The sequence below is a fragment of the Oryzias latipes genome, chromosome 7 (assembly GCF_002234675.1).
Source record: "Oryzias latipes chromosome 7, ASM223467v1".
In the NCBI taxonomy this organism is placed as follows: domain Eukaryota; kingdom Metazoa; phylum Chordata; class Actinopteri; order Beloniformes; family Adrianichthyidae; genus Oryzias; species Oryzias latipes.
This window is the reverse complement of record NC_019865.2, coordinates 22,434,630-22,461,471: the sequence shown is the minus strand read 5'-3', so window position 1 is coordinate 22,461,471 and position 26,842 is coordinate 22,434,630. Positions and strand designations below refer to the sequence as shown.

General features: G+C 39.6%; 1 protein-coding gene across 1 annotated transcript in view; it reads right to left on the bottom strand.

The window, feature by feature from the left end:
• Nucleotides 1-21,674, bottom strand: part of LOC101158275 (integrin alpha-5-like) — a 39,647-nt gene extending 17,973 nt beyond the window's left edge. The window contains exons 1-12 of the mRNA XM_023956830.1: nt 21,252-21,674; nt 9,887-10,017; nt 6,473-6,573; nt 5,150-5,273; nt 3,629-3,690; nt 3,492-3,537; nt 3,277-3,402; nt 3,150-3,194; nt 3,035-3,078; nt 2,788-2,844; nt 992-1,044; nt 644-852 (exon numbers count right to left, since the gene is read on the bottom strand). Coding sequence (XP_023812598.1) covers nt 644-852; nt 992-1,044; nt 2,788-2,844; nt 3,035-3,078; nt 3,150-3,194; nt 3,277-3,402; nt 3,492-3,537; nt 3,629-3,690; nt 5,150-5,273; nt 6,473-6,573; nt 9,887-10,017; nt 21,252-21,484 — 1,231 coding nt within the window. The 5' untranslated portion in view covers nt 21,485-21,674. The remainder of the gene's footprint in view (nt 1-643; nt 853-991; nt 1,045-2,787; nt 2,845-3,034; nt 3,079-3,149; nt 3,195-3,276; nt 3,403-3,491; nt 3,538-3,628; nt 3,691-5,149; nt 5,274-6,472; nt 6,574-9,886; nt 10,018-21,251) is intronic.
• Between the last annotated feature and the right edge of the window lie 5,168 nt (nt 21,675-26,842).

The following is a 26,842-nucleotide window of genomic DNA, read 5'->3' as shown; positions in this document are numbered from 1 at the left end:
AGAAAAAGCACAAGGGCATGCTAAAAACGTAATTGGAGTGGGTCTTGAAGCACTTTTTTCCCTTTTTTAATCAAAATGTATAATATATGGTGCTGTTTTAAGTTAACCTCTACAGAAGCCATCATTTTTATTAGAAGCAGGAACACTTCTCAGTATGTGCATCATCATGTTCCTCCTGGAAGGAGTGATAAAGATCCTTTTCCTTTAAAAACGACTGGAGGTAAGTCATGCCAAATCCATCCCTAACATAAACCCTGCACTCTCAAATCCAGTTATTTAATTGTATAAAAAACCACCGATCATTAACCTATGATGGATGTTTTTAGAGTCTGAGAAAAAGCATTTATTTAAAAATGTGGCATGTTTTTCCCCCCAGACTCCTAAAACATGCATGACCTGATAAAGATAATGTTTTTGAAGTGTGGGAAAAAGCAAAAGTCTGCAATTCAAGCATGAGCAGAACACGGAAAATCTACTCCAAGATTCAAACCAGAAAGCTTCAGCACATCACAATACAGCAGCCTTTCACATTTTCTCACCAGATTTAGTTTTCCTTCTGTAATATTTCATATGAATGCCAATCTATGTATAATATTTAAACAAAAAATATCAGAACACAGTCTTTTTTATTTTTTGTTCTTACCGTTGAACCCATCTTGGTTCAGATCTCCCAGCGCTGCAATGCTGCTGCCAAATCTCCCATACATTTGGGTCCCCGTTGGGTGAGGTAGGCGAAGCTCTAGCTTCAAGGGGCTCCGCTGTAGATAAACGTAAACCCGACCCATTTCTTCCAGATGACCGTCGGAACCGCGGACGATGAACATTGGAGCTCCCACCAGTAGATCTGTCATCCTTTAGATGCAAAAGCACACCAATCAGACATGTTTAAACGCAAGAAACACAGATGCCTGCCTGGCTGTGATGCTGTAAGATTTAGATTCTGTTACTTTGGTAAATCAGCACAACAATAATAAAATAAAATAAAACGTACCCATCGTTGTTGATGTCAGTTGTTGCCAAAGCATAGCCAAAGTATGACCCCATCTGTGACGGACAACAGTTTCATGAGTTTTGTCAGTCAGTATCTTCAAAAAAAGCAGTAAATCGTGATTTGATTTGTTCAAATATCACTCGAAGCTCCTAATACAAACTTTTGAACATTTTAACCTTTTAAAATGTTCACACATGCGGACATCACATTTTTAGTTATATTTCCAAAGTAGTTAATTCTGCTTGATTTGGCCCTGTGAACACGTTTGTAGAGGGTTAGTTTAAATGTTAGCTCAAGTCAGGCCGCTCCTCTAGGGCTGGGCATTAAATGAATTATATTGACAAATAAAAATTTGTTGTTTAAGATTCCTTATTTGGATTTCATATTCCCAGCATTCTGCTTTCTTGGGCACTGTTGCACATTGTTCTACAAACATTATTACTGCTTGTATTTTGTTGAACTTTGTGTTCAGACCAACTTCCATAGGAGATGTTAAAATTTAATATTTTTTGCTAAATATCCTGTCTTTGTAGTTTTTGTTAAAGAAGTTAAAGGAAGTGAGAAAAAATTCGATTTAAATCAGAAATTGAATTCAGTGTGAGAAAATCTGAGATTTTATATTTTGGTCATATCTCCCCCCCTTCGCTATTAAAGGAATTCAATAAACAGAAATCTTCTAGGCGCTCCTCCACAGTCACTCGAGCCACAGTTAGAGGGGACTGTGACCTGAGCCCCCATACATATATTCGTCTTTTTCACAAAACATTTTGTCTTTAAAGGGCTCAACTTTTTGAAATAGCATTCCCATTACAATAAAGGAAACAACAAATGTTCTCATCTTTAAAGTCAATGAATTGTAAATGTGTAATCACATATAACCAAGAATCAGAACATTGTGTTATATGTGGTTTAGCTGCCTGCAAATGGAAACTAACTTGTGACTCGGGTTCATTCATATGCAGTGGTATCTCTTTCTTAATAAATAATTGTTCAAACGTAAAAAAATATTTATTCGTTAAAGACCACTTCTAATGAAATTTGTGTTTTTGGTGTTTTGTCATGAAGGAGAACATGTATAAAAGAATTTAAAGTTTGAATTATTTCTCTGAGTATTTGTTTTTTCAAAACGACATGAATCAGGAGACGAATAAAGCTTTGAAAAAAGTCTCTTTTATAAAACAGCAAGAGAAATGGGGTCTCCCTGCTCTGCTCCATTCTGATGCATCCACTTGAAGACAAATAAACGTCAATATTGCTTGCCACTGTTGTTGCACCACTATTATTAGGTTTGGGTTGTGAAGGGCTGTAGGCTAGTGGTAGAGAGGGTAAACAAATGTATGATGGGATATCAGCGGAGGCTTACTTCCGCGCCAACAGTGCTACCCACTACTCAGACGAGAATTAACAGCCAAACTTTGTCCTAGAAAACAACATTATTTTAAGTTTTGGCTAAAAACGGCATATTCATAATTAAGAGACCAAGAGGAACGCTTTTATAACAGATCAAAAGATGATGGGAGTGGGGACTTTCAATGAAAAAAATCAAGGAAAATCTTTGAGAAAGATATTTCAACTCTATATTTTGTGTGCAATAATCTTAAACAAAAAAAAAAAAACTTCAGTCCTCCTAAGTTATCAGAGTAATAGTGGAGTCACAGAGAAGTTAACGCAACAATTGCAAGTTCCAGTTTACCAAAACCCAGAACAGACCAGAGTTTGAACCTGAATGTGAACAACACAGAACTTAAAAGGGACTTGTCTTTTTCTTGACAAACTTTGTTCTTTGTGTAACATACCTGTTCACCAGTGTACTCCACCATGGTTGTCAAATCCGTACCATTTAGAATGGACACCTGCGCGACAGAGAGCACATGTGGCAAACATCTTTTACAAGGGCTAACAAGAGCTTAGAGTCTAGAATGGAATTTACAAAACTGCAGTTCTTTCCTTAGTTTTTATAACCAAACGTACATGATTGCAGCTGCAGCCTATTACTCAGAAATCAGTTACACAAAAGTTTAGATATGAATGAATTGCTCTTACCGAACCATAAAGCAAGCGTCCTTTTTGAACCCCAGTGACAAAATCTGAAAATTTTTAGATACAAGCATTAAGTTTGAACGAAGCAAAACTACAAAAGAATGTCTGTATGTTTCACCTTCCACTTCATCTCCACTGAATTCCCCAACAGCAACAGAGTATCCTGTAAAAATGTAAAATGATATAAATCCGTTATCATGCTGGACACAAAATATCATGTTTTGATTGGAATAAGAGAGGCTAACCTTGGTAATTGTCATCATGATCCGACTGGCCTTGTTTGGTCTGCATCTGGCCATCCACAGCCTGCATGAAGTAGCCTGGGTAATAGGCTCTGATTATGTTTTCCTTAGCAGCAGAGATCACCTGCCCTAAAATATAAAAAAACAAGAAAAAATGGTCACGAAAAACAACTTTAAGTCCAACTCATGTTTGTAACTGAACAAAATGCTGTGCAAACCTTGCCAGAAGTAGCTGCCCGGTCCACCTAATACCACTTTGCCATTCTGAAAAATACCATTTATCAGTTACTACAACAGGAAGACAAGATTAAAGACACAATCTTTGGAAGTTTATAAACAGGAAGTAAGAAATTACCATTGTGAAGTCAGCGCTGAACCCTCCCTGACAGTAGCCTTGTCCGTCTGCATCGCTGATTTCTGAGGCACAGAAAAATGAATGAAACATTAGTTTTCTTTATCAATAAAAAATAGTACAGTTATACATCATGAAGACAATTTCTAAACGTATATGTTCACCGTAGAAGTTTTTTTTATTTTATTTTGAAAGGATTTCTAAATTAAGTAAATTAATACATTTTTCTTACCTATAGGGAAAATAAACCGTTAAAATGTTTTACAGGCAGATTACAAAAAAAACTAGTTTTGAATAAGACTTAATTCAAGAATAAGCTAAGTGGATTTGAAGGTGTGGCACAAAATTTACTAACGGCTCATTTTAGTGTTCCTTCAGCATCCACATAAGTTGAAAAACTACAGCAAACTACTAATTAAAACAAAGTGCAGTTGCTGTATATATTAGCCACCAAAGTGTGTCATCATTTGGAAAACCAGAGCATGCCATCCAAAAGTATAACACCCAATCATGTGTTCGAACTTCACAATTAGGAAAAGACTTCTTGTAAATAGATTTTTAATCTTTTTTGAGCCAAGGCACATGGTTTTCTTGAGAAAAATAACAATCACACCAATAGAAAATGTGAGAAAAAGAACATCTGTAGTCTGTTTTAACAATATACTGTCATTCTTATCAAAGTGTCTTGAAGAGGGATAAAGACAAAGAAATAATATTAATTTTGTGATTTTTCACATTTCTACCCACTCAGTGCGAAACCTGAACCCAAACACAGAGCTGTTATCCAGTCAGTGGTAAATGTTTTTTAAACATAGTACCTCGGCACACTGGTTGAAAAACAGCACATTATCTTTTTTTTCTTTCCCAAATGAATTTTCACCTTAAGCGCTTTAAAAAGGGATTTTTATTCTTGTGTTTTCTGAGTGTTTTCTATATAATTCCAATTAGTACTTACATTTATTTGAACTTCACACTCGTATCAAACTACCGAGGAATAAGTAGGTTTCCTTATTTTTCTCTGTGAAAAAACTGGATCTTAGAAAAGTAAAAAAAGACCCTTGTTTCAAGAAAAAAAGTTTTAATTTTGTCTTGCAAGAAAAACAATCTTATCGAGAAAGGTTTTCAATGGCAAAATAATTGCTAATTTAAAGAAAATCTGCCAATAGGGCAGGAATTTCTGACTTATTTTTTGAGGGGGCTTTATTTGCTGAGCGGAAAGGTTATTTTCAAATATATATATATATATATATAGATAGATAGATAGATAGATAGATAGATAGATAGATAGATAGATAGATAGATAGATAGATAGATAGATAGATAGATAGATAGATAGATAGATAGATAGATAGATAGATAGATAGATAGATAGATAGATAGATAGATAGATAGATAGATAGATAGATAGATAGATAGATAGATAGATAGATAGATAGATATAGATATATAGATATATATAGATATATATCTATATAGATATATAGATATATATATATAAAAGACTTTAATATAAGTAAAAATTACCTGTCCGACATGGAGCGTACTCCACAAATTTGGTGAAATTCTGGACTGAGAGGTAGCAGGTTCCGGTGACATCAGAGCGGGGAGTGTCTTTTTCTGTTCGCCAGGAGTACAGTGGGGCACAGGCCTGAAGACAGGGAGGCGTGGGGGGGGGGGGTGCAGAGAAGAGACGCTTGTTGAGCTTTTAGCATTTGAGATGTTTTTCCAGTTGCAACAGGACTCAAAGCAAAGTCTCTGCAGAGGTCAGTGGTACATCTGGAGCGGGGTAACGGTGTAACTTAACCCGGGTCACAGTTACTACAATCAGGTCAAACAACAGGCAGCTAAACTTAGAAGTCATTTGAGGGTCAAACACACAAGTTTGAGCACAAAAGCTGAAGAAAAAAGATGAGCAAAAGAGTTTTGTTCATCAGTCTGCTGCTGCTACAGCGAGACATCACAAGATTAAAACAAGCGGCTCTGTAAATGCTCGCCATAACAGTGAACATCAAAAACAAACATAAACATTTTCCATAGCTTAAAATTCCTTTTTCCCATCATAACACAAGTGTTGAGTTTCATTAAGTTTGTGCTCAGTGTACAGAGTTTTGTTGTTTTTTTGAAATTCAGTTTAAACAACTAAATTGTTTTTATTACTCAAACAATTTTATCAGACGGTACATTTGATTCTTCATCTTGAGAGACTGTAGGACAAAAACTGTTACACTAATATGCTAGTTGTTAAAATGGGTTTAAATGCAGATTTGCTGAAAACTTAATTTTCAATTGATAATTAATAAGTCTTCAAAAATCTTAAGTTATCTAATGCAAATGTTTAGATAATGAATAATAAGAAAACATCCATGAAATGTATTCTAGATGAATCAGCTGGTCAGTAACATTTTCCATTTTTCAAAATTGTAAAAACCTGTAAAAAAATAGTAAACAACTAAAATTTAGAAGAGTTGAACTTAACAATCAGTTATTTTTATGCCAAAATGTGATTCAAGTTCCTCTATGTGTTGAATATTTACATCTATATTTAGCAAAATGTTTAAAACTATGATGACTTTAAAAAAAAAAAAGCTTGTTCGTTTGTGAATTATCTAAATAAATGACATCAAACCCCTACTGCTCCAAAATAACTTTAATTTAGCATCAACTGGAAACCAAAAGCACAAGTGAATTTTTCATTTACGGTAAATAACTGGACATAAATCGAGATGTCAAGAAGGTAACTGAACTAGAACCGTCTGACATTTGCAAAAGAAAATGCGGAAATATCGAGGAATAATAGGTTTAGATTGTAGTTTTAAATTAACTTTATCAATTTCCCCAGACACTTACCAGAACTGTGTCGCCATGGGAACGAACGGTGGCACCAAACCACTGATGGGATTTGAAATCAATCTTGTGTTTTGTTTCATTGAGGAAGACAAAACGATCACCTGGAAAAAATATAAAAAGAAAATAAAAAAAAGTCAAATAAAAACTTGAGTTCCAGAAGTAAAATAAAACATGCATTCCTTTGGTAAGTCATCTGCTTTCACAATTCAGCCCTTCTCCTTACTTAACTTTTGATTGTCCTTGGAGTCTTTGGGGGAAAAAAGTAGTGACCTTAACCTGGCAATTCTTGGAGCGGACTCCGCCGCTCTGGTTCAGATTGACCCTGTTGACCCTGTGCTCTGTTTGGTCACCTGGTCAATGACACTGATCTCCCACAGCAGCAGGTGATGTGGCAGATGGTTTGGGGAGTTTGATTTAAGCCCATCTTTGTTGGAAGACACGTTTGAAATGGGCAGCAAGATATATTGAATTACAGACTAATGGATTTTACTGTTGTTTAAAGTGGTGCACATAAAAAAAGAGGCACAATCTGCTCAAAATGTTAGAATAAACAGATAATATGACCCACTTATGCAAATGTGAAAAGGACAGGCTTTCCTCTTTAGTATTCCCTTCCAGACGAGCTGGTAGCCTGGAGCTGAAGATGAAGGTCTGCTCGATGTCTTTATGAAAACAGCCATGGGACTTGATTCCAAGATAAACACACACACAATCTGACCTAGCTTCTTCACTCCAAATTCCTGGTCTTTTCTGTTCAGGAAGACTCTTCACCTTCCTTCTTCTGTTTCCGTTTTCAGCCCTATCTCCATTTTCTTACTTACATTATCTCACCCAGATGTCCACATTCATCCAGCCTCATTTCGTTTGTGCTAACACTGCAACTTTTTACCCCAAGAGATGCAAAAAAAGCAGTTTTGCTTCATCCTACTATGCTGTTTAGCAATAGCATAATGAAAAAAAAAAAAAAACACAAGGCGAGCACTTGAAATTGTAACTTTTGTAACATGAACTAGTTTTTTTGTTTGTTACCAAGGCAACAACATTAATGCAGTGGCCATCTTTGTTACTAAGAAAAAAAGCACTATATTGTAAGGCTCCAAAGAGGTTCATTGAGTTCTCTCATTGCATTGTCGGTTTTGTGTCACTGAAACAGGTGATGAAACGCTGTGCTTGCTTTCAGTGACTGAAGGCAGCTCCATTTATGTGTAGAGCCTAAATAGATGATCGCAAGGGAGATGCACAGATTAAGGGAAACCCTGAGACAGACCATTGCAGCCTGTCATCTGACCAGAAACCCCCTCTGGGAGGCCGGTTATCACAGAGCGCTGATGTGACATGGTTCCAGAGCCGGTCATTCCCAGGACCAGGAGCGATGGGGGCCTCAGCACTACTAGAGATGAACGCTTTGAACTGAGTATCCATTAGAGCATTTCCTGCTAAATGTGTGTATTTCGGTGTTTGTCAGTATAAGAGAAGAAAAACAGTTGGAGTCACTCATCCCATCAGCTGGCCCTGGGGGATTGGAAGACACAACTAAGCAATGGAGCTCTGGTTCTCCCCCCCATCGCCCTCCCGGCTGCCCTCAGTCCCCTTTCCCCCTTTAAATCCATACAGCTCTTATCTCAGTGGAGGAGGAAGTGGATGGGTGGGGGCTTCTGGCCACTTTGACCCAATTAGTTAGGCTAATTAAGAGGGTTCAGGTCAGGGCTCAAACACAGAGACCTCTGACACCGTTTAGTTTGAAATGCAAAGTGTACTCTGCAGAAATAGAAAAAAAAAATTATAAAATGCAGCAGTGAGTGTCACTAGTGCAACAGCTGGTTGTCGCTGCCACATTTAAAGCAGAAACTCATGTCGAGAGCCCCCCACTGCTGTGATCCAGATGTCAGAGCTGCCTCAGGCTCTCTAATCCACCGCTTCAAAGCCCGCTCAAGCTTAGAAGGACGTTCGCTTTCAACCCAGGGGACCAACCTTGACCGGGGGGCCTCATTGGTTAGACATGACATCACCCTCTGTGGTCCTTACCCAGCATTCATCGATGCACAGCACGTTTTTATAATGGAAGACAAAACTTTAAAAGCACTGGGTCAAAACAGAGGTGTCCAATAAAAGAGGCTTGTCTTACCGGGGCTTGTGAAATACTTAATGGGATATTTCTCCCCATTGTGCTGTGTGGACAGTAAATCTTAGCTGGCTTACAACATGGAGCTTCAATTTTCAGCCAAATGCAGGACAGGATCTGTTCTTCAGCTTGTGTGAATCACTGTTTTTCTTAAGGCGACGTCGAGTGATCTTTCCTCACTTTGCGCTGGCCCTATTGTGCTAAGACGGCTAATGGAGACCCTGTCAACAAGGTGAAACATGAGTCCATTCATTAAACAGCTTCACGGACTTCCTAGTCCTTTGCCAAAACCACTTTACCTAATTTCCACTGGGCTGGAACGCTCTTCTCAAGTCTGTTACACAAACAGAAGGTTTCTTTGTGATGAATATTTGTTTATTAGTTGCTTATCTCCATTTGCTTCCTGAGCATGACCTGGAGGAAGTTGGTTGAGTTTTCAAAAAAACAGAAAAACCTCTTCACCCCATTATCCGTTTCACCCCTATTGAAGAGTTAATGAAGGCAACAGCAGTTCAATGAGGTGCGACAGTGACGTCTGATCCAGCGCGGAACCACTCCAGCTGTTTTTAAAAGACAGCAGAGAACACTTGACGGAGTCAGGCGCCGTCTCTGGTTTTTGGGTTTCAGAAAACAAAACGGGTAACTTGACTGATGAAGGTGGACCGAGACAAAAAACAAAAACCAGAATTGTTTTGTCTGAAGCTACGTTCATACTGCTACCCTCGGCAATGCACGTTTAAGCTAACACTTCCAATAAAAAGTGCATGCAAATACGCATGTTGAGCTTCTGCGTTCGAAACTCTTGCATTCACGTGTCACTATGCAAGTTTCTATGACCATTTTAGGCTCTACGTAAGAAATTTGCAGCCTTTGAACACGTGTTGAAAGTTAAACCAGATGAATTTTTACCAATCAGAGACACTGACGTATAGATGGCGTCCCCTTTAATTCATGGATGTACCAACCCTTTGAAAATTGGTCATGGAAGGGACATTAATATTCGCGGTTTATCCCTCGCCGTAATTATACAACACTAAGTCTTTCATATATCAAAATAGAGCTGTGAAAAAAAAGTTTCACGGGGTTTCACACCAAGGCTCTTCCACCTGTAGGTGGAGGGGATATAGTAAACATTATAAAAAGAAGAAAATGATGAAGCTCCTCCCTGCTTGTCAAGTATAAACACAGTGGGCTAAATGTGTGATCAAGGACCCGCGTTTAGCTTTATATGAACATGGGTCAGATGCTCGGAGTGTACGTAGTGCCTTTTTAGGTTGGAGTGTTAAACTCACCCTCTGTGTCAAACTCAATGGAGTCACAGTGAGTTTGGCCTGGGCTCCATGGACAGTAGAAAACAGACCCCCCCTCTGTAATGTTGATCTGGCTTGTGTTGGCCTTGGGGGCTCCAATCACCACACTTGCACTGTTGGGGTAAAAAAAACACATCTGATTAAAATTTACACCAAATGAAATCCTGTTGTTTTAAACTTGAGCTTTGATTTGCAACGTAAAGTCAATTAAAATAACATTTCACGATGCTCTAAAAGCAGATTGAATATATGTCCATTCTGATAATTCACCGCTAAAGCAGCTACATCCTGATGCATGCAAAGCATTCGAACAAGCGCTCCTTTGCATCTCACACGGTTCTTAGAAACTGCTGCTATCACATGTGCACACATGACATTTGCAGGCCTACTTTTAGCGTCGAACACACAAGGAGAAACACTCGCATGCTCCCACACGCTCTCAGGGGGAAAGATTCAACAGGAAAACAAGAGAGCAGACGGGCTAAGTGGAGTCACACTCGTGTTTCTACAGCTGGGATGCTAAACGACGGTGTCCTTGGAGCTCCACTAAAAAAAGGACAGGAAAGGCAGCCAACCACTTCAGCAGACACTCACAGAAACAGTGAGTTACAGCTGAGTCAAGGGGCAATAATACTGCTGGACTGACTTCAGAGATGAAGGAGTTTAAGAAAGGGTAGAACATGTCAGAGGAGACAATCAAAGTTGGGTATGGTTAGAAAAAAAAGGAAAAAATGCGCCATAGCTCATTTGGCAAGTGTTTGAACCATTACCTCATTCTGCTTGACCCAACAAGCAGGCACACTTGCAGTCATTTTGATGTGGGTAAAGGAGGTAAGGAGCCAATGGGACCAGGCAATGTCTGGGGGGCTTCAAGACGGGAAGTGTACACCCTTTCCTGCAATAGATCCTCCAATAGCTCGCAATTTTGGCTAAACTTAGAACCTCACTCATGAGGATCACTACTAAGCAGAGTTCAGACAGAGATGTAACACCCATCCCAAATTTCACTTTGTTATCTACTCAAATTAATCCAAATGAAGCCGTTTACTACTTAGACTGAGAAAATGTTGCTGCCGGATGACTAACAGGGTAGAAAATCTGAATAAATATGGGACTGAGAGGGGTGGATAATTGGAGCGGAACATTTAGGGGTTATGGTAATACCTCAAAGTAAAAGGACAGTTCCAGATCCAAATGTAGCAATAATAGATTTTGGATTTTGCTGAAGCAACTGACTTGCATTTGTGCCCACCTTTTAAGGGGAAATGCATTTCAGAACCTACAAAATTCAATACCTATGTTTCTCGCAAGAAGAAAAACTTGCAATACATGAAAGAAGTGGATGAAGGCACACTTTAAAATGGTTATAAACTTTTTGGACAACTGCATTTGTTAAGGAGCCAGGTTTGAACGAGCGCAGTCAGTTTTTTAAGAAGAATAAAAACTAGAAGCAAGACATGGTCTTCACAAAGCTGGCCGTCTCCTCATAGATACACGAAGATGTAAAATTAGATAGTTTCTCTTTTTCGAATGCAAACACAGACCAGTGGCAATATCAAAGCTTCAATAAAAAAGAAATTACTAGCATTTAATGAATACTTATCTCAGAATCTAGCTCGTTTAGGTTTTTCCAATCGTTTGAATGAAAGGAAGCTTTTGTCTTTTTTACATTGCATATAGCCCTGGCTATCGTCAGCTAAGGGCTTCATTACAAATTCCTTTGTCAAACAGGGAGCTCCTGGGATCAGCATGTAAAAATATGGAATTAGCTGTGAGAGGGCAATCCTCAGCTGTTCACCAAAAGACAGGATGGGTTGGATTTCTGCTGCAATGGCAACCTATTGTAAAAGAGTTCCCAGTAGTCTTTAATTAATAATATGGTGTTTTCAGTCAAATAAAAAAATAACTGTCCTTTTCTAGGACCTATGTTCTACAAAGCAGCAGGAGTTCATAAGAAATTCACCTTGTGGGCAGAATTGCTGGCATGGAGTAAGCCCATACACACTTCCCATTATCCATTAGTTTACACACTCTCCCACTTACAGCACCTCACCCCCAACCTAACATTACTGGTGCAACAGAAACAGTCAGCAATATCAAACCAATAAAGCCGTACAGTTTTGACCCAGATTCCAGCCCAGACAAGGAAAACATAGACCTACGGGGATCTATTTGTTTACAAGTGGATGCATCAGAAAGGAGCGAAGCAGGGAGCTTGTGTCCCACCCAGTATATTTTCTACATCACATAGACACCCTTTATTTCCAACTGTATTTTTTCATCTGCTCCTGATTCACAATGATTTGAATAAATATCCAGAAATGCAATTTTGAGTTTAATTTTCTTAATATATGTCCTCCATCATCAAAAAATGCCACAGGAAAATGTTAACATGCTTAGGTTTTTCATTTAAGGACATAAACTCTGTTCCTGCTGAGTCAAACCTGTTTTAGGAGTGGTAACAGCTTTGTCATTAAGCCCTATAACTATACACAATCAAACACTAGTGTTTGCAAGACATTCTTAATGTGCAGCTGAAATACTTTGATGGAAGTTTGTCTTTATTAAACTCAAAAACTGCAACAACAGCAACAAGAAAAATACAACTACAGGACTGTACTATTGGTAAGAAAAACCCTAAAACAGGTTAGTCCTCTCAGTGATGTGCTCTGATAGTTTGGGACAGAAAATAATGTTCATGCAGGTGTTTCTTAGACCCATGTTGACTTAAAACAACCAACTAGGAGGAGAATTAGTTGAGCAATTCCCAAAATGCTGAAAGATTTTTAGGTTAAAGTTGAATTGGTTCCAATGAGAAGCCACTAATCATCTCCCCCACCCAACTAACAATTAAACACTAATCCTAAACTACTGTAATTGACATAAGATGCCAACTCAAACCTATTTACTGCAAATGAGAGCTGCTTATTAGAAGCTCAAGCAATTTGGGGACTTTCTACAGAAAACACAGTCTCACCACACTATTACTGCAAGCACTTTTTCAGTAGGGTTTACACATTCAGCCTGATGTAGAGGAGTGGGACTTGCTGATGTGAGTGTTGTGTGTACTCTCAGCTAACCCAGTTTATGATGAGGTTTCACACTGGGGTTGTCAACAGGCAAATGTCTATGCTCCCCCTCCACCACCACCATCATTCAGTACAGCCCTCCATCATTCCACAGTAAATTGTCCTCCAGCTGTGAAGCTGATGTCACTTGAACACCATTATAACAGCTTTAAGCCAGTAAGAGGGGGAAAAACCTAAATCACATTTGTTCAGCCTGCCACTGGCGGCTGCAGCCACCATCTGCAGTCATAAACAAGGCTCAACGAACGCAATGGCACATATGCAGGGGAAGGGGCTGAAGGCCCAAGTGGCCCTTTTCACTCTCCCACCTTGGAGTGAAACATGCACAATGCCTCGTGGAATTTACACTAAGCTATCAACACATGCTTAAAACAATGGAGTGATTCCATATTCAGATGACTCGATCTTTTCCAGAGCGACCTTTGCCCTTTTACCCTCTAGCTGAGGACATTTTTATGAAGCAAAGTATGGAAAAAAGTCACTTTTACCCGGTCCACAATAAGCTTACAAATGAACAACACATGACTGTTATTCAAACCTGAGCGAAAAAGTGCAGAAACAGGTCTCTGAGACACTACAGACATTCTCAGAACTTCCACAAAAAATTGAAGGAGTGTATCTTATTGGGGCCCAACGATGGATTTGAGACCCCTCCAGGATGTTCCATGCATTTGCTCAACAGTAGCTGGGGTTAGGCTCCAGCAACCCTGTGACCCCGAAAGCAGGGGTTCAAAAAATGGATAGATGAATGGATGGATTATTATCAGTAATTTTAAAATACCTAAAATTCCACTTTTATCATTTTTTGATTTACTGTAAAATTCCAAGTGGTATTTGAATTATGATTATACCATTTTTAGACCAAAAAAAAACTGGTCTGTTTTCTTGGAAATAGTTTCTGCAGAGTAGCAGTAGTTTATTGGAATTTGTGGGTGGGGCCATTGGCACAGAGCAATCCCGCCCCTACTTCCCATCTGTTTACAGTCTCTTTGTATTCATGATCCTTTTGAGTTCATGTTTTACTTCGAAGCCCATCAAGACGACTGTTGTTGTGATTTTGGGCTATACAAATAAATTGAATTGAATTGCTAGCTTACAGCCCCTCACACCTCCAATGTAACATTACAGATGCAACAAAAATGGTGAGCAAAATTGAAGCTATCCAGCTGCCGTTTTGCACCAGGTTGGACAAGGAAAACAAATGAATGCAGAATGGAGCGGAGCAGAGAGACTTGCCCCCCCCCCCCCCCTTTTTTTTTTTTACTTGTTGCCCAGCGTATTTTTAGTTTTTGTAAATATCAAAGTTTTGTAAAAAACTGTAATAGTTTTAACGGGCTGCATGGTGGCGCAGTGGTTAGGGCTCTTGCCTCACAGCAAGAAGGCCCCCTGGTTCAAGTCCCAGCTGGGGGACATGAAAAACACAACATCAATGGGGGACCTTTCTGTGTGGAGTTTGCATGTTCTCCCCGTGCATGCGTGGGTTTTTTCCGGGGACTCCCGCTTCCTCCCACCGTCTAAAAACATGCTTCATAGGTTGATTGGCAACTCTAAATTGTCCATAGGTGTGAGCGTGGGAGCGAATGAATGTGTGATTGAGGATATTCTACCCTGCGACAGACTGGCGACCAGTCCAGGGCATCCCTTGCCTACGCCCAAGTGGCCGGGATAGGCTCCGGCAACCCCGTGACCCCGAAAGGGAAAAACGGTCAAGAAGATGAAAAAATGAATGAATGTAATAGTTTTAAACTGCCTTTTCACATGTGATCCTAATCCACAAAGATTTGAATGCTAATTATAAGGTTAATTTTCTTAACACATGTTTCCATCATTAGAAAAATGCCACAGTAACTTGATAAAAAAAACTAAAACACAACTGTCATCTCAGTTTGCCAGTCCAGAGCACACGTAAGTGTGTCAGTGAATTTCCAAAGAAAGGGTTTCATATCAATTAACAATGAAAAGATCATCATTTTACACTGAAAATCATTTCTAGGTAATAAATCCAGACTGCTGTTCATCTCTTCTTAGAGTGGATGTTTCAGCCATAAAATGCAAGGTCAACCATGAATATTAATAAAGGGAAAACAGGAGAAATATTACAATTTAATTAAAGAGTAGTAGCACATTAGTTCTCAGCTATCAGTTTAACTGTTAAAACTTCAAGCTCATTTTGAAAAATGTGGAGAGAAAAAGGAGCTCATCCTCCTCATGAAGCAACAAGGCAGAATGGTTCCAATTTGCAGAAGTGGCATCTGAACAAACCACAACATTTCTAAAATATTGTCCCTAGGAAAGACCAGAGTCAAAAAGTTTGACCATAACGTGGAGTGTTTGGCAAAAAACAAAACACATCAACATCGTGTCAAAGCAAACTTTTGTCAAGCTTGTTGGAAGACCATCCATCAGATTTCTTTCAGTTTCAACTTTGCCTCAAACTGTGTCATGCAACAGAATAATGATCCACAACATTCCAAAAAATCAAAGGAAATCTGCAAATAAATCAGTAAAGTAAGTCAAATGCTAAAGACAGAATTGCATAGATGTGCATATTTTATGTGCTTGAAAAGCAATGTAAACAAAAGTTGGCTCAAAAATCTGCCATGGAGGTCCGAAAGACTAATAAACTCAGGCCTATTTTAGGAATATTTAAGTTTGCAACGTTCTTGAAAACCCACTCCAATGAAAATTGTGTTTTTGGTGCTTTAACATGCTCTTGTGGCAATTTTCTAATGAATGAAGAAAAAATGTTGTAAAATTCAGCAGCTCGAAAAAGATCTTGACGTTAGAATTGTTCTTTTATGTGCCAAAGCTAATATATGATCATATATATGGATATTTTTTTCTTCTGAAAGGCTTAAGAAAAGCATGATCTAGGCCCTTTAAGGGCTAAGAGATAGTTTAATTTGCTTCAGCTGTCTTTTATAACATGAATTCAGACAAATGGCCTGCTGTTGGTCGTCTTAAATAAAGAAATCATAAATGCATTGATAATGCTGCTTTTTACAGGATTGATGCCCTTATGGATAAGTATTCTTATTGTTTGCACTTTCATGTCTATGATGTTAAATTCAGATTATGTGTCATAATTTAGTGTTCTGTTTCTGCTCTTTCAGTCCCATCGACACACCAGGCTTAAGTTACTATCAACCAGCTGTTTCTTTTAACTAGTCCTCAGTGTAACCCAGTAAGTCCATGTTTTTTGGAACTTTTGGCTCCACCCCCTTTCCTCATGTAATGTTTACCTTTTGAGTTTGTTTTGGATACATTTTCTTCCTAAATTAAGTTTTCCCATGTTTGGGTCCTGTTCAAACCAAAATCCTAAAGAATGCCTAATGAAAAAGTGAGATCATCTAAATAGTTAAGAGGATGTGCTGATTGATGACTTTTTCTAGCCCCCATGAATAGTCCTGTGTCCTCCATGAGCAGAGTCCAGACAGAAGCTGCTTGAGTTCCAACAGCTGCCGCTTGGACCAAGGTCTAGTCACACAAACACACTCGGTCAGCGCTGCTGTCCAGAAACAGGAAGATGATGAGAGTAGCAGTGCTTGCTGGGATGGCGTGTGGGACTACAGAGAGTCTACTGTGAGCTGATGGTGGGGCCATATTTTTTTTGTTAATGGTCACATGGCTCTGAAGTCTAACCGGTGGAAAAAGAAATCTATACGTTTCTTTACAGGTTGGGAGAAAGTTCTTTGAAAAAAGAAGGCATTTTCAGGCCCGATGTGATGTGAGACAAATAGGAAATAAGGATCTGATGCTTTCGCTTAGACAGAAATTTTATTTAAAATAGATGAAAGTACCGGCAGATAAAGAGTGGGCTGAAAATTGCAACCTTTCCTAAATTTATTGCTCTAAAGTTTGTGGACATCTAGCGTTGCTGCTTTCTAACTTTATATACTTATTTGGTAAATCTGATACCAACAACATTTACGAATCTTTACTTTCTCTGCTCAACCATTTAACAAGCAAGAACCATTTGCAGTTCCCCCATCATGTTAGACGTTTTGGAATTATTGGTCAAAAACAAGCGGCTGTAAAAAAAAAATCCAAACCACCAACTTGTCGTTTTTTGACAAGCTGTAAGGCAAAAATGTCAAACATCTCACAACAGAAAAACACCAACAGACTCTTTCACATACCAGGACGTTGTTTACTCCCCCCAACCCCCCAAACACAAACATGGCGCATCCCCTTTCCTTTCACGATGTTGGGGCCTAAAACCATCCTGAAGGGCTTTTAACCGCTGGGGGTTCACACCTCTCCACAATGGGTCCCCGTCAGGAGGTCCAACGCTCTCACCGCAGGATAGAGACTGTAGTATTAAAAGGTGGTGCTGGTGGAGGGGGTCGCAGCTGTCTGAGCACCCCCCCTTCCCCCCAGACACGCATATAGCTACACAGCACCCACACATGCACATAATAGCCTCACATTCATAAGCGAAAAAGGTTACAGGCCGTTTTCATTTCTAAAGTTAGAACGCACCTTGATTAGGATTCTTATTATACAAAGCAGCTGATGGCGTCATCTGCTTACTGCCATGTGTGGGACTGCCCTTTTATCAGATTACCATAGATATGAGTCACTTTGTGGGCAGCCACTAAAACAAACCAGGCCTGTCGGCAGTCACGAATTAAATCTGGCCAAGTGAGTCAGGGCGACTCTGACCAATGGCCGGCTCCATTACAAAGTAGACATTGTGTCCACAGGGCATTCCCAAACCTATGCAGCAGAGAGTCCACAGGCTCTTTAAAACACATCATCAACTTCAATGCTGACATCTTTTTCCAGTGAATAGTCGAACTCATTTAGACAAACCCCCTTCTTTAACAAAGCAGCACTTTATAGGGAACACAGTGTGCCCGTGCTGTATATCCATCTAAAGCTACCAACCTGCTGGTCTGATTTCTCTAGGTGAGTTTCGAGGTTTGACAAACACCAAATCGGAGCAGTGCTATAGAGGACAGATAGATTAGGAAAAGCATTCGTCACAGGAGTAAGGCTAAACAGTACCAGCCGCCAGCCGAAGGGTCTCTGGGTCTGCATGGAACCTGAAAAAGGGAGTTTGTCTGTGCAAATATACAAAGCTTTGCTCCTGCAGATCAAACACTCACTAGTTGTATTTAAAGACAGGTATTTGAAGAAGGACATCACTGGAAACAGCAACTAAAGCGAAGCCAGAGAAGGACTCAAACGAGACAAGAAAAAGGTCTGCTTTAATAGCCAAAAGAGACCTTGGTCCAATGTCAATATTAGTTCAACTCTAACTGGGTTTAACTGGGTAAACTGCGAGAAAGACGACCAACACCAGGCCATTTGTCTGAAATCGAAATTTGTGAACCTGCTTTCTTTGTTAATACACAAGTGGACTTTGTCATTTTTTAAAGCGAATGATCTACCACGTTTTCTTTCTCGTATCAAACAATGGTTTATAAGAGGGAAATTACTGCAATTATGAAGTGTATAAATTCTACAAAGACCCAGTTTGATTATCTCTTGATCTATTTTAAAAGCCTTTCCGGTGGTCTATTATGCCGTTTTTGGCCTAAATCAAAAAAACATATGCCATTTTTTGGGACATCGTTTCTGCACAGTGGGGTAAAAATTCACTTCTGAGTTGTGGGTGGGACATCTGGCGTAACCCCCAAACCTAACATTATTGGTGCAACAAAAAATGGCGAGCAAAATGCAAGCTATCTAGCCATCCAGTTTTGAGCCAGATGCCAGCTCAGACATGGAAAGTAAGAACATACATCGGTCTATTTGTCTGCAAGTGGGTGCATCAGAATGGAGCGGAGCAGGGGTCTTATGACCCCCAGCATATTTTTTATGTCACAAATACAATCATTTTTAAACTACATCTTTTTGTCTGCTGCTAATTCCCAATGATTTGCATAATAAATACTCTATAATGCAATTTGGGGCTTTATTTTCCTTTATGTGTCCTCCATCATCAGTAAAGTGGCACACGAACGTGTTAAAAACACACAAAAAAGTGGATCTTCAAGTCCTTCCTTCTATGCTCTGACATACAGAGAGTTCATCCAATCTGTTAAAGCTCAGTCTTGCCGAACAGACATAAAAAAGCCCGGTGTGTATGTCTGCTCTTCGTGCGCGTTTCTGACAGGAGCTGTCACACACAGTTCACAGACACTGTCCTCAGGCAATCTATCATGGTGGGCCATTTACCAGCATTCAAATTTAACTTTATTACAGAAGCCCAAGGGTCAGGCAGAGCCACGTTTATAAACTCATTGTCAAGGATTAGCGTCAAAGATGGAAAAAGGCTGGAATTTGGAGACCTAAAAGAAGGCATTTATGAGCGGAAAAAGTATCTTCATTCCCTCTTCCAGCTGTTAAATCTACAGTGTAACCAGAGATTAACTTGTGTATCTAATATTACTTGGAAAAGACTTCAAAATCCCTGAAATTAAACTCTTTGGTGGGTAGATTTCTTTGTTTTCTGAGGTCTTTTTTATAGTGTACAATCTACTGTATCACTCTTCATTTTCAGGTTTTTTGGGTGCTGTGTCCAGAAAAAAGGTGGAACTCTACTAAAGCTTTCTTACAAATAAAAGAAACTTACATTATGGCTTAATCTAGTTAGGATTTTCTGTATATAAACTTTGAATAGACTTTTTAAATTATAGTTTCAAGGTGATTCATTGCATTTCAATGAACTCCCCCACTTTGACTCAAGGCATTTTACTCTGAAAGACACCATGGGTGGCACGAATGTTTGAAAAGAGCTAACTAAATAAAGTTAGCGGCTAGTGTTTTTCGAACCTTCTCCATATAGTTGGTACTGGGTTCACCGGATCTCATCCTCCTGACAAGAAGAATCTCAACCCATGACTGACCTCACCGTGGCTGCTGCGACTCCCACACTCCCCAAATCTCCAGCGTGTGGGCGAGGATGATGGGTTGGCACAAGAAGAGATAACAGAAACTCTTTTAATGTCTGATGGGTTTTGATGTCAAAACCTCTGAAAAAATGTGGGTGAAGAGTGAATGATACATGTGGTGGGCTGGTAGAGGTATAAGCCAGGGTTCAAAAACAGAGATCCAGGGAAACTGCAGCGGCACATGCAAACCACTATCTCTGGAAGAAAGGTGTCCCAACTGTTGGGAAGTTTGGAATGAAGTCATCGGTATAAGATGACGTCTACTCCGTCTGGACAGGGTGAGATGATGGGGAGAGGGGCTAGACAGTGGGGGGAAGGTCTGGGCGATGGATGAATTAAAAAGCACTGCAGAATGACATCAGCTAAGGAGGTGATGAGGAGGAGGAGGGGATATACAGGGACTGACAGAAAAAATGGGGAGGGGGGTCTCCACATACACGCTTCATATCCTAAATCATACCCGAATCCCCCCTGCTTCCTAGGAAGAAGATTTAAGAGCAATAGCAGGAGGCTTTTAAAGAAACAGCAAAAGATGAGGGGTTAAAAGGTGAGGGGGGCGTTCTGCATGTCTGTTTCTGTCGTCAAAAAGAAACAGGAAAACAATTCCTGGAACCCACTCAAGCCTTGTCTGAAGCTGTGATCAGACATTTCTCCCAATGCATCTTTAGGGGTTCACCAATACAGAGTAGCAAGAAAATCTGGTATTAGCAGCAACTTAACACCACCCCACCCTTCAAGCCAATTTCTATTCTCCACAGACTGCTGTGGTATTAGACATGACCACAGGAATGTATGCAGAAGTCTGAGTTCCAGAAGTGACTGATGCTTAAAGCCTCGCAGAAGGAATGCTGACACTGTCACTGCATGCTGGGTGTCACAGGGATCACATCCCGACTGAGCCAAGAGACAGCAATGCTGTAGCAAGAAACTTGTTGTGGTGTCATATGTGGTCAAATATAGTGATTTTTATTTTTATTCATCCTCTGAGGTTCACCCACTCTTTATTAACAAAGCGTTTATATTATTCCAGCAGTTATTTATGGAACATTATGAGGATTTTCTGGTAGGCTATGCGCGTATATGGTGCGTGCGTTATGCATAAAGTTGCCTCATTTAATATTAGTGCTAATAATACGCAACAAAGAGATCAGAGATGCATTTCATGTAGTCTTGGGGACTTTTCCGGGAAATACTGCAGCTGCTCTGAACTCAAGCCGAAAGTTTGCGCGCAATGCGTTTGCGTAAAGTGGATGCGCGCGTGGCGATAAAAACGCAGGGAGTTTGAACATGTGAGATCTCGTGTTTCCACGCTTCCAGCTTCTGAATACTTTAAACTGAAGTTTGTGGGGAACTCACCTGGCTGAATCAGGCAGATAAAAGTCAACGGCGTATCCAAAAAAGCTCCCTTCTGGTCCGCTGTAGACTGTTGGGTTCCTCTCGTCTAGGTTGAACGCCTCGCAGACAGGCTGAGAAAGAGTCGTTAGGAGCCCGATAACGCAGCAGAACGAGCGGACTATGGAGAAAACAGTCCCCGGCACTTTTGTGTCAAATCTTTTCAAACCCATTTTCAAAGAAGAATAATCCACCATAACAATTTGTGCTCCAAAAAAAGGCCAACTTTTTGATGTCAGCTCCGCTGATCAAGCCTTTAACATGAGTGATCGGGGTTTGACTAGAACTGCATCTTAAGTTTCTTTAAGGGTTTGGTTCATGCGCCGTCAGCTGCTCCACAGCGTCCTCACTCCTCTCTTGACTTCTCACACACTGCCTCTCTCCACTCCAGACCCACGCCTACTCCACTCACCTCATCATGATGTACAGGGAGTTCCCACAGCAAAGTTTGGAGAAGGAGGAGGAGCTTGTGATCCCCAAAGAAGAAAAAGGAAAACGGGAACTTCTCATCAGAAAAATGGGACACAGATTCACAGCCCTGGTGAACAGATAATCACAGTCCTCTTTTTAATTTTAATTTTAATTTTATTTTTATGGAGACAAATGTAGAACAGGCAACTTCTTTCAATCCAAAACAAGCAGTTTTTCTCTCAAACTCCAAGCTAAAGTGATGAATAATTTTTTGCAACACTACTAATTATATTTTCATTAGCCACTCTCTCAGCTATTTCTGTGTAATTACAGTGTTGATGTGACTTGTGAGATACCCTGATGATCTTGGGGGGAGTTGAATGTGTGGGAATATTTAGTATTCTCGCTTCTGAGTCACACCAGAGCAAGAAAAGTGGCTAGACTGCAACATACACACCAGAGACCTTTAATAAAATGATCCAGCCCTGCTGGAATTAGTGACTGTCAAGTTGATTCACTTGTTGCTTTGGGCATTGAACGCCTCGGTTAAATTTGGGTGTGTTGTGGCAGCACATGAACGCTCAGGCAAGAGCTTGCTCGTATTTATAACCCATCCAAGGAGCTGAGTCTGACTGTGGACTGATGCAGACATCCAAAGCGTCTGTAGAGGCCACATCACAGCTGTCGGGGGCACTTGATGGTTTAAAGCCCTAATCCAGGAAAGGTCCTTTTTACTCCCCCTGTTTTTAGACACCCAAGAACATGAGAGCATAAGAATGAAAGCTGGAATGAGAAGCCATAGAGATTGCTTGTGTTTGTTTCACTTCCTTGTGAGCTCAAACACTGAAAACAGATATTAGTGTCACAGTTGGGTTACTATCTTCTGTACTCTGATTGAAGATCAGAGCCTTTCTTATCTGTCCACCTTCAATGATCCATTTGAGCTGTTAAACTAAGAATTGTAGATAGCAGAAATGCTTCTTTAAAGTGTTTTTCTTCTCTTTTTACGTGTTCTTTGAGTGCTGATCAGCAGCGGGTTAACCCAGGGGTCAGAGTGCACAAAAGATTTCATTAGCTGAGCATATCTGGTGCTTTTTCTTTTTTTGTTTTGCTTTGTGATTCAGCCTTACAGTACTTTCTTTCCAAAAAAGGTGGAGTGGATTCATTGACATCATCACTCTGCTGCTATGGAAACACATCTGAGGGTTTCAAAACACTTTAATGCTGGACTTGACACAGCTGGTCAACAGTTTCAAAATGTAGATGTGACAAACTGTGATTTCTGCTGACTTATTTGTCCCGATAGAGCAAACACAGCTCTCCTTCACTCTTTAAACGTTTTCATTGCAACATAACAAGCAGCACAACCAGCAGACTCACCAAAAGGGTACGTGCTACAGTTTCACACATTATATTTGTGAGTGAGGCTGCTTTGACACTTCATCATCTCTCCTTCATCTTGTCCTTCTCACATTTGGTTTAATCACACTTTTCCTTCACATTTTGAAAATCACACAACAAGTAACTTGGTGTTAAAGGTTATCAGATGTTCTGCAGAGCTCTTAACAGTTTCCTCAGGCTCAAAGTTAAACGCAAGAGCAACTTGCAAGTATGCACAGCCAGCAGTTTATGTACGGAAAGTACCGTGCACCAAATGGTTTTACTTTGGAGTCATGACATGTTTCTTGGAAGAATCAAATTTTGATCTTTTTACTTATTCTCTATATGCTAGCACAATCTCCTGAACTCCAATGAAGAAACCGCAACATCTCATTTACAGCTTGGTAATTATACTAAACATCAATATTAAATTATAATATAATATAAGTTTGCATTTGTACTAATACAGTGCTGCAATGTGACTTCCCCATTTCTTGGTCTTCAGGGCGTGCCTCTGAAACTTTGTGTTACAGCTTTGAGCTGCGAAAAGGTGGTGGATAATAACATGGGGGCATCTGTATTCCCTCATTTATACACTGCAAAAACAGGCAGAAATAATTCAAAATTGCTTACACCATGGGCAGACTTTCTTTAAATAAGCAAAATAAATCTGCCAATGGGATAAGAAAAACGGTCTTACCAAGAATTCTGATTTTAACAAGACTTGTTTTTTCAAACTAAGATTATTTTGCTATTGAAAAACTTTTTTAATAAGGTATTTTTTCTTGCAAGGCAGAAAATAAGACCATTTTTCTTGAAACAATGGTCTTAGTTTTCTTAAACAGTATTTTTGGGCAAAGAAATGATTCAAAAGAAGTGTTTGGAGCCAGTTAAGTTCACCAGGGAACCATAAAATGGGCCATTGTTAAGCCCCTCCCTTCATCTTTTTCAAAGGAAACAAGCCAGTAAGTACAAAAAGGTGCAGTTCCTCTAATGATCACTGAAGGTTGGTTGCAAAAAAGTAGCAATTTCCCATTGATTCCTTTGCAAACAAGTGAGATTTTACAACAAAAATGCTGAATTTATATTTGAGAGTCTCAACAGTTGACACGTTTTCAGTCCAAAGCAAGCAAAATGAAGTGGTCTGTTTTTATGTTCCAGAGAGCAAACCCGTAACTTCCAGACTGAAGAGCAATAATAAACAGAATAAACTGAAGTTAATTCAGTAACTTAGGTTTTCCTCTATCAAAAAAGGTCATTTCAATTTGGCATATGAAAAACGGGTACTGATGCAATTCCTTTTTGTCAGCCAAACTTAAACAAAACAAAGCAAAACATAAAAAACATAATTTTATTTTTTTAATAGGTTCATTTAGCGTGTAAACACCAAAGCTAGTCCTCAAATCACAGAAATATAACTGTTAACATTTAAATAGAAAAGATGAAAACAAGAAAGATCAAAAAAACAAAACAGTTATTTTCATTGTACTATAAAAACTAAACTCATGAAGGCTTCACTCAATTTTTTAAAAATATCATCTGCATAAAATAAATCCAATGATTAAATTTGCTTAAATGGAAAATATTAATAACAGGAGGAATTTCCTTGCACCTTGTTATGGCACAGTGAGACAGTGACAGTGAGATTTAGGGGCCATTATTGGAGTCCCTTTGGACGGTTCCAAGCAACAATCAATCTGATTAAAGAAGACAAATGCTAATGCTGCGCATTTCTCAGCTGCTGAGATCAGCAAAACAGCCATTAAATGTATGTGGCACGAATGACCCTAATGCCCAGAGACACTTATTCCGCCCCTCGCTAAGCATGCCTGTCAAAAAATGTTGGATAATGTTAATGGACTACTTGGGTGGGTTGAGAAGCCCTGTTAGTTTCTTGTAAGCAGCTGTTCGCTTTTAGGTCACTGAATAAACACGCATTTTTCAGGCTGGAAAAATAAAATACATAGAAAAGTTTCAAAACCAGTATCTTAAAGCAGTCCAAGTATTTTTTCTTTTTTAATATAAACAAAACTAACAAATTTTGGGCAATGATTTAAAATACTTTTTCCTAATATTAATATTTAAGAGGACTGAGTTGGTGTGGCTGGAATTTGACAGCACAGACTTCAGAAGCCTGCAAAAACACATGGATCAAACTTACTTTCCTGAATGCAGAAATGTAGAGTTACACATCTAACCAGCAGGAAATTCCTTCAGTGTAAAAGCTCTTTTGAGTTTCCTGTTTCATCAAGTTGCTACTCTGTTACACTCCCAAAAATACACCCTTTCAAATCCCAACCATTTCCCATCTGCACAGCGAAACATTCCCCATGTATGAGGAGGAAGGGCGGTGAGGTGTTGGCGATTACTGCAGAGAGTTGGAGACGTTGCTTACTGGATGACAGATTTGTCATGAAGGGGTGGAAGTCCAGTGTTGCTCAGTGTCTTGCCTGTTGTTTTCATCACAAACTCTTAGCAACGCAGAGGCGAAGAGAATCCTCTGATTATTATTGAAGTCATTTGAGGCTCCATACAAGGCAGTATAGTTTCCTCCTGTGAGCTTTATAAATGTCAATCCAGACAAGTTAGACAACATGTGTGGCTCCAAACAGTGTCTTTTGTTTAGCTACCTTGTTAAAACAGTCACAAAACACCTCCAAATGGGCAGTTCCTTTTTTTATGTACATGTGCTAATCAGTCTGCGGGAGCAGGCCAGAAAAGAATGCAAACTGCTGGGGGGGGTGGTAAAAGACCCTAATGCCAACACACCTCATTCTACACCTAATAACACACACCAGCGCATCCCAAACAGTAACTCCAACCTGCTCAGATTTACAGCAGACCCCGTGCTTTTACTGCGTCTGCTCTACGTCCTGCAACGCTGAACATCTTTGCCAAAATACACAACTTTTAGGAGATGAAGTAAAATGCTTGACATCACTTGATGAGAGGTCACCGGACTGGAAAGCTTTGACTGATGAAGAAAGATAAGATGCATGCACTTGAATATGAAGCACTGCACAGAAAAGTTACCGGTTTGAAATCTTTTTTTTTTTTTACATTGCTTTCACTTTAGAATTTGGATGAACTATGCAGAATACCATCAGAATCAGGTGCAAAAAAATGCAATTTGAAAAAGATTGTATTTGTTATGTAGAAAATTCAGGGTGGGCCACAAGCCCCCTGGTCTGCTTCATTCTGATGCATCCACTTGGAGACGAATAGATCCGTGGATATCTTTGATTTCCTCGTCTGAGATGGTATCTGGCTCAAAACTGTACCGCTAGATTGCTCCAAAATTGCACACCATTTTTGTTGCACCAGTACTGTTAGGTTGGAACTGTGAGGGGCTGTAAGCTTTTGGGAGAGGGTTTAAACAGGGAGCTCTCAGCAACAGGAAAGGAAAGGGGGTGGAGTTGTTACATGCCAACGGTCCTGCCCACAACTCAGTGGCAAATTTCGAATGAACTTCTGCCGGTCTACAGAAACTGTCCCAGAAAACAACACAGGTTTTCTTAAGTTAAAAATGGCATAATAATAATGATTAATAGACCACTAAGAAGGCTTTTAAAATAGATCAAAAAATGATCGGAGTGGGACTTTAAGTGAATCAAAGACTAAAGTGGACCCCACCGCCTGAAAAAATCTTCAACTCTCAAACATGGTCCCACCGGTAGTAAAAAGAAAAAGAAGAGCCAAACTTGCAACTCACTTCTTGGGTCTATGTGTTTCGTGGCCGTCTTGCTCTCTTTGGTACTTTTTTG